Source organism: Betta splendens, chromosome 19 (assembly GCF_900634795.4).
Source record: "Betta splendens chromosome 19, fBetSpl5.4, whole genome shotgun sequence".
NCBI classification, from domain to species: Eukaryota; Metazoa; Chordata; class Actinopteri; order Anabantiformes; family Osphronemidae; genus Betta; species Betta splendens.
The window spans coordinates 3,749,962-3,758,717 of NC_040898.2; the positions used below are offsets into that span (position 1 = coordinate 3,749,962).

Here is an 8,756-nt window from a genome sequence, read left to right on the forward strand (position 1 = left end):
TTTAAAAAGCGATTGTTTTTACCCATGCTGACCAGTTCACATAATATTAAGGCCACAAACTGTACATGTGTATCAGTTCAAAGCTTATGCAAAGTGGGAAACTGCCCGATCAGGTTCTGGTTTAATCACATAGACAGACCTGGTAACATTTATAAAGTGTTTATAAGCGTGCTAATGTGAGCTACTGAAGACTGTGCAGGTAACTGTGGAAGAGAAAAATGTCTCCAAAGGACATGACCTCGGTGTCCTCATGGTAGCTACTGTATGGTGCTGGTACACTGCATTGCTACACCCACACTCATGGGATTCATCTGACCTGCACTTCAAAACCTCTGTGTTATGTGTGCAGTAAAGAGAAGAAGGACAAGCTCATGAAAGACACAGAGAGTCCTTTTAACGCTTCAAGATGCTCCAAAGCGTTTGATGAGGCCTCATAAACAAACGGAGGCTGCGTGGAGCACTGAGCTCAGCATTGACCTCTAGCTGCTTCATTACCCTATCAGAAACAAACTGTGTCACACATACAGCACCCAGAGGTTTTTCTCCACCAGAGGGGCCACACACGCAGGCCCTGCAGACCTCAGGCTGTTTTCCCGGCCCCTGTCGCCTCATGGGAGACGTCCAATTGCCCCATTAAGAGCCTTCAAAATACACATCCCCCTGTATTATAGACACGGAAACAATTTATGGCCATTATAGAGCATTATAGATAGCATCTATAAAACTTCCCGTTGTTGACTAAATGTCTGCCAGAATGGACGCACACACACACACACACACACACACACACACACACACACACACACACACACACACACACACACACACACACACACACACACACACACACACACACACAACCCCAAAGAGAAAAGGAAAATAAAGATGCAAAGGATGTTGTTTGCTGCTTTGGGGGTTGCTGTGCAGTTAGTGAGATTAGATTATAAAAAGATTCAAAATAAAACATGAAGGAGCATACAAGAGCAGCAGACCACCCACGAGCCCACTGTGTGCTGAAGGCACAGCCATGCTGTGATACTGTCTGGGCTACTGTAAGTTACATCAAATTAAAGTATGAGGTTGAGAAAAACTTTACGATTCCATCTGAGAGTTATCTTTTAGCAGCAAATGATTAAAAAAACGTATGAATATGAATTTTTATTCATTAAAGGCACTTTTTAATAGCAATTTACAGTCTCCAGTGTATAACTTAACTTAAGCCTACCTGTACACAGCCTACTGTTTAAACTGTGTACAACAGTTATTTATATATTGTAAGGCCAATTCATTAAATTTCACTTCAGCAATCTTTTGTAACAATTTTTGTAAAAGAAAATTATATATTATATATAAAACATTGTGTACAAAGGCTTGATTTAAAAAAAAAAAAAACTTTCTGTGTCAATTTGGTAAGGCTGTAAATCACATTTCATAAAAAGAATCAGAGTAACATCAAATGTAAATTTTCACCTTCCAAAAATGAGATTTCCTGCCGATGACCACAAACAGTCGTCCCAAAGAGGTGGTCCTGAGCAGCTGGGATGTGGAGGGGGGGGGGGGGATGGAGGGGCAGCCTCCAGCAGCAGAGTTCAGAATGAGCGTCAGCTGAGCAGATCATGGTGGCAGAGCAGAGCAGAGCAGCAGGACAGGGTGTTGCTGTAATCTGTAGTCGGAACAGTCGCAGGAGCCAAGAGTTTGGATCACGCGTCTGACCCTTCAAAGTCTAGATATGTTCGACAACTCAAACTATCCTTTCAACTGTTTCAACTATGACGGCGACGGCTACCCTTCTACTAGCACTGACGAAGAGAAGAAAATGTGCAGACCAGCGTACAGGTATGAGCAACATTGACTCATTCATTTAGGTTTTTGGCCGGAACTTTTGCTAAGCTGTTTTACGCAGCCTATTATTGCAGATAAATGCATTGAACAGACTTTAAAACCTAAGGAACTGCCAAAAAGTGTACCTAGGTGTAAAAAAACTTTAGGTGGTAACAAATCATGTCATTTTGCCAAACATAACTGTTAATGTATTTAAATAGCAGCAAAGTAAATCATAATTTATACTAACTTATATTAAAATATATTTTGTAACACCATATCTGGCTCAGAAACAAATAGTTTGTCATCCTAATATTTCATAATATTGAGAAAGGCATTCAATTTTTGCATTGCAAATGGATTTTTTTTACCTATTATATATAAAATTAAATAAATAAATTGTTATAATGACAACATATTTTAAGAACATCTACTACTGTGTTTTCATTTCAGTGTATATATAACATATTACTCATTCCAATCCACCACCCACCAGCAGGACATCAACTGCAACCAATACATGACATAGGAAGACATGCTATGTGTTGTTAGAAGGCTTAAAACCTCAGAATCCTGAGTGTATAAAAACGACAACCAACTCAAAATACTGTAACTTCCAACATAACAGAAGTCCAGACTAAGACAGAACCACTTTAATGTGGTCTGGCCGTTCGCTTACATTCAATGCAGGTTTACACTGTCGACATTGGAAACACATATTCAAAAAGAAATAAACCAGGATTTAGGTCCAAAAACGTGATCCTGTGCTCATCAGCTTCTCCATCCACTCAACTGCTGAATTTCCTGCAGACACAAATCAATTAGATTAGTTTACTAATATATACAATTAAATTAATACATTATACATACATTTGGTATTGGATTTTTATTACTGTTATTGCTACAACAAACACAGCCTTTCAGTTAAAAATGTAAAACAATGTCGGCAAGGACGAGGACAATATATTTTTCAAGTTTCAGTTTACAGTATATACTGTAATATACATTCTGTTTAAACCATGACACCAAGCTCAGTGATGCTTGAATTTGTCTATGCCAAAACCTAGGGTTTGGATTTGGTCATGTTTGCTAGTTTGTAGCAAAAGTTTTATTGACAGCATTGATACTTTTTGCTTATGTATATTTTTTTCTTTACTGTATACTGCACGTATAAACATCAACAGTGATCTATGTAGATCCCCAACAAGGGACAGAAACAGCGTCAGTAGACTTTTATCATAGTAAATCATTTTTCCTACTATATGATGCTATTTTTCACCATGCCACGTGCTTCTGTGTGTCAGCTACATCGCTCTGATAGCGATGGCCATCCAGCACAGCCCTGAACAGCGCGTCACTCTGTCGGGCATCTACGAGTTCATCATGAAGAGATTCCCTTACTACAGATCCAACCAGAGAGCGTGGCAGAACTCCATCAGACACAACCTGTCACTCAATAGCTGCTTCATCAAGGTAAAGACAGAAAACCGCTTGTTACTCGAAAAATAAAAAAATTGTGACGATTTTATATTGCCTGTCTACATTTTTATTTAATTGTGTTCCCTTTTCACAATTTGTCATTTATTTTACATTCCCCCAGGTTCCTCGCACAGAGGGAAATGAAAAGGGCAAGGGAAACTATTGGACTTTTGCCACCGGCTGTGAATCTATGCTCGACCTCTTTGAGAACGGCAACTTTCGGCGGCGCAGGCGCAGAAGAAACATCAAAATTGGCCTTCGGGAATCAGTAGAGGCCCCTTTCCATCCTCTGGACAGTCACAATAATCAACACATTCCCACAGCTCAGCGACCCGAACCCAGCACCACCCTCTGTTCTTTAAACCCTGAGAGGCCAAGGCCTGGACCTCAGGAGAACCACCTCATCCCTAACCCTCCCCAGCAAAACAAGCCAGAGTCGGAGATAAAGTTCAGCATTGACTACATCCTATCCACCCCAGATCCACCCCTACCTGGATTCAGATCCTCCCACGGGCCTATACATATAGGACCCACAGGGCCGCCCATACATGTTTTGGAGCCCCAACATTTGAACCTACACTTCTGGACTCTGTGAGCAAAAAAGAGAGAGAAGAGCACAGTGTCTGTGTCCTAAACTGGGAAGAACTGGGACTCAAAAGGACAAAGGAAATTCCACGGGGAGTTACTGGCTTGAAAATGTAAATGAAGAACAGAAAAGAGGTACAGTATGTGACGGATTCTACATGATAAAGAAAACATTGTGCTGTGTAAGAAATCATCCAAATAATAAAACATGTCAAGTATTGAAGTATTCAAACTGTCATTGTACTGTATGTGCAGTGTCTGCTGCTGGAATAGACTAGGTTTACTGTATTCTCTCTACATATACATGTATATACACAGCTGCTGTGATGTGAGTAAACATACATATACATTTTAGACTAAATAACCTCAATAAAATAAAATACATTTGATAGATTTACTGAAAAATATTCACATCAGAAATTAAATCAGTCAGATTCAGCTTTACTGTATATTAACACAGTGTGTGGATCCTTCACTTTATTACCCATTGGATTTTTTTACAGTTACAGCTTTATCATAATTATTAGCTACTGTTGTTATATCACAGTAGGTTTTTACCTCCTTATTTATTCTAATTACTTCTAACTTCTTCAAAGTGTAATAGTCACCCTATTGGTGTCACAAATTTGCCTGGTCACATTTTAAAACTTAAAATTTTAGTTTAATTCAATTTAATTTAATAATCTGGCAACAAAAAGTAAAACTAATCACATTTTACTCAGTTGTCTCAAGCAAGATCTATTAAGCTTGAACTTTTTGAAGTTTTTATTACAGCAACACAGTTTAATACCATGAAAGTATGTGATTTTATTTTATGGACCTATATTTTAACCATGTGAGTAACAGGACCAGTCAGTTTGCTAAAAAGCTTGTGACAGAGAACATTTTAACGGAATAATCATAATAAAAGCCAAAGAAAGACGCTGGTAGATGTTTTTACCATAGATTGATGTGATTATTTAACAAATCTGCTTGTCATAAATAGTTTCATTATCAAGTGATTAATGAAATAACTGGTTTATGATTCAGTCATTTACATACAGACTTGTTTCTGTCTGCGCACACTCACATTACAGACATAGGTCACGAAATAAAGAAAATGTTCTTCTCTTCAGTTATAAGGAGCAATCAAATCGTTATTCTTCGTCATCCGTACTGGTTTTTAGTCTTAAGGCAGGAACATTACTGGTGTACAGTACATCAAAAACCTTCTTGCTCTTTAGGGGACATTTTAGAAATGTCACACTTTCATTTCTATTCTGGCAACAAATATAACCCAGTTAAGACTCACTGTATCATATTTGTTGCTAGTAAGTAAATGCTACAGTAGCATGCCGACACATTATATCATATAATAAAGTGTAATGGCCTTGTTATTAATAAACATATTAGTGTTGTACTCTACTGTACATGTTGGGACGCTGCCCTTCTGCTGGCTTTAGTCCCACAGAGCAGCTACTGGAAAAGGCTAATAAGACCTCCTTGGGTACATTTGATCGTAGAACAATTTATAATTCAGCCAGTTTTCAGTGTAGATGATGGTATATGGCCTGTTTTGACTGAATTCATCTGTTTCACCCTCTGCCCACATTTTACACATTTTTTCACTGACCTTTTGAAATCTTGATTGACTGGTGCTTAAGTTCTAAACCAGTCACGCCTTATTATAATATATGTTATTCAGGCACTTAAAAGGAGGCCTAATGAAACAGAGGTTTGGGCACATTTCTACAAGGGAGATCAATCATGGCCTGTTCCTGAGCAAATGGACATTTTTCAATTTAACCTTTATATGATGTCTTGACTACAGAGGAGGGTTTGAGCACACTTAATATGAGTGGCATTTAATATAGCATAACACTTGCAAGGTGAGGCTGAGATGTGACCCTATTTAAATACAGGGGCCCCTTTCTCAGCCTCCTCCCCCGAACAGGAGCGCACACACCCAGCAACAAACCCCTGACGCAGTTATAATTAACGCACCTTATGCCTCTTTTGCAAATGGCCCTCATCGATCTGGGGGGGTTTTCACATTCACACGTGAACTGCCCCCCAGCAAACATCTGCCGCGGCAAAGACGTTCATGGATCAGCAAGTTTCCATTAACAAAGTTGTTGATGTTGAATAGCGGAGCTCCCGCCGCCCTGATGCCGCGGACGTATTTGGGTAAATTAACTTAGCATAAAGTGCTCCAAGGCTACAGAATCTTTCGAGGCAGGTAAAGAGAAGGCAAGGCACCAGTCAAGGCTGAAAAGTCAATGCACATATTATGACGTGAGTGAATGTACATACCCGTACGTAGCTACTGGCACAGTGTCCCAGTGAATGGCCTCTATTAAATGATTGTAAATTCATTTGTTTTGTTTCATTTCACGTAATCCTTCCACCGTCTTCAACTAGCTGTTTATAATTACACGCAAACAACAGTGTTTCTTCATAGGTATGTAGAAATATACTTTGTTTAAGACTTCATTATTTGTTAGCTGCCAGGAAACACGAGCAGCTCACGGCAAGACTGAGGAAAGTGGGAAAGCACTGATCTGCAACATTAATATAAAGTAAATCATAAACACAAATAGGTCATTTAATCCTGAGGTGCTTGTTTAGCAGGTAGATTTCACTGAGGCTGTGGTTCAAGCTGGAAAGTGCAGAAGCAAGAAATTCTTTGCTCTAGTTTGAAAGTATCTGTTTTGTGCAGTTTGTGATAATTCTTTTTATTCTTCTTGTTATAAATTAGCAGCTTATTAAGATCCATGAACCAGCCTGAGGACGGTGACATCCTATAAACACATCTCTGCCCTTTGCCATTTTGCTGTATGTGCAGAGCTGCTTTTCATACAGCCAGTATACGTTTTCAACCTGGAACTTGCTGTTATTTTCAAATGGCTTCAAGTAAATACATGTCAATAATAGAAAAACCAACAAAACATGTCAATCAATGGTAGTTGGGGCACATTCCAGACTTTCAGGGGGATGTCCCTCCGAGAAATACAGTAGAACCACAGCTGAATGGAAGGCTTTTCATTGAGAAGATGGAAAATATATATATTATCTCTCTCTATATATATATTTATTTATAAAGATATATACATTATCTATATTCAAAACCTGTGTTGTATGTTTACGTTTTTTCAAGGTGAAAGTGTAAAAAAAAGAATGATTTGACTCATCCTGGTGTTTTGTTTGTGCTTTTGATTTGTTTATTGTAGCAACAAACAAAAAATAAATCTGATAAAGCGCATAAATACCTGATAGAACTTACAAATTACAAAAGTGCTGGATTTCTGATACTGTTAAATGAATCAATGCAATGAATATCTGAAAACTATACTGTGTGATAAGAATTATATACATAACACAAACAAATTAAGTTGATTGGTTCACTTATTGAGTGCTGTCATTGCCACAGTAATATATATATATATATATATATATATATATATCCTTAACAGGTAAAAAGATAGATAGATAGATAGATAGATAGATAGATAGATAGATAGATAGATAGATAGATAGATAGATAGATAGATAGATAGATAGATAGATAGATAGATAGATAGATAGATAGAACGATAGATAGATAGATAGATAGATAGACAGACAGACAGACAGACAGACAGACAGATAGATAGATAGACAGACAGACAGACAGACAGACAGACAGATAGACAGATAGATAGATAGATAGATAGATAGATAGATAGATAGATAGATAGATAGATAGATAGATAGATAGATAGATAGATAGATAGATAGATAGATAGATAGATAGATAGATAGATAGATAGATAGATAGATAGATAGATAGATAGATAGATAGATAGATAGATAGATAGATAGACGCAGTTTTTATTTTAGAGAAATTATTAGTAATAACTTCTATTATGAAAAGAAGAGGGTGTTGTGTGGTCAGATCAAGATCTGATTGATTGATTTTTGGAAACCATGGATACAGTAAGTGTCCATTGGACTAAAGAGGTGAGGGACCATTGAGTTTGTTAGGAATGACAGTTCCGAAGCCTGCATCTGACTGTAGGGGCTGCAATAGAGCCTATGCATACAGTAGTAGACATATGCTCCCATCCAGTCATCATGACTTTCAGAGAAGCTCTTTTTCGGGCAAAGCACATATTGCATTCATCACAACAGTCTGACTTTCGAAGGAAGACCAACCGTTCAACTGGACTGCAGACGATGACAAAACAGGAGCTCCAGCAGGTTACTGGTCCTGGACTGTTGAGCAGCTGAGAACAGTGGGATAACGTTGCTCCTCCAAACCCAACATATGGATCCCTAAAAACTGCTCATACTTAATTGAAATGGAAACATCTGATATGTTGCTTATGTTCTATTGTGAATGTGAGATTTGTCAATAATTGCATCCTATTTCTTTTTACACATCTGCATTTTTGGAATTCATGTAATATAACTGTTCAACTCATTTATAGAAGCCAGATAATGTTCTGTAAACTGACACTATCTGCTGGAACTTCCCACAGAAAAACATGACACAGCATTTAACCAGCCCCACAAAATTACATATCACACATCACACGTTGCCATGGTGACTGTTGCACATGTCAGTTGTAAAACAACGATTCATGCTTTGCTCTTATTTATTGATTCCTTTGGCTGTGCTGTGTTATAGGCAAGTTCTGTGTTGCAAAGCAGCTCTATTGCATTTTGTTAGTATTACATGCAATGCAACTACAATGCACCACAGCTCTGGCCGGCGTGTAGGGCATTTTATCAATCCAGAGGTCCGTTTGTGGACTAATCCTTTACACCGTAGCGATGTGTGGCGTTACAATGTAAACACACCTCTGCCTCAGTTCTTCATCCACCCTGATCCTTGATACTTGATACTGATA

The 8,756-nt window shown here is 38.2% G+C and overlaps 1 protein-coding gene across 1 annotated transcript; it reads left to right on the forward strand.

Moving 5' to 3' along the window:
* Positions 1-1,370: 1,370 nt before the first annotated feature.
* Positions 1,371-6,742, forward strand: foxl3 (forkhead box L3). Its single transcript, XM_029135564.3, has 3 exons — positions 1,371-1,836; positions 3,126-3,294; positions 3,422-6,742. Exons 1-3 carry the CDS (start codon positions 1,730-1,732, stop codon positions 3,893-3,895), a joined length of 750 nt encoding a protein of 249 aa, XP_028991397.1. The 5' UTR covers positions 1,371-1,729; the 3' UTR covers positions 3,896-6,742.
* The last annotated feature ends 2,014 nt before the right edge of the window (positions 6,743-8,756 follow it).

Bases quoted from the DNA above. Each gene is read 5' to 3' on its own strand.
- foxl3 (XM_029135564.3), top strand. From the start codon at position 1,730: ATGTTCGACAACTCAAACTATCCTTTCAACTGTTTCAACTATGACGGC. The intron at 1,837-3,125 runs GTATGAGCAACA...TCTGTGTGTCAG, and splicing joins ATGTGCAGACCAGCGTACAG to CTACATCGCTCTGATAGCGA. The intron at 3,295-3,421 runs GTAAAGACAGAA...ACATTCCCCCAG, and splicing joins TCAATAGCTGCTTCATCAAG to GTTCCTCGCACAGAGGGAAA.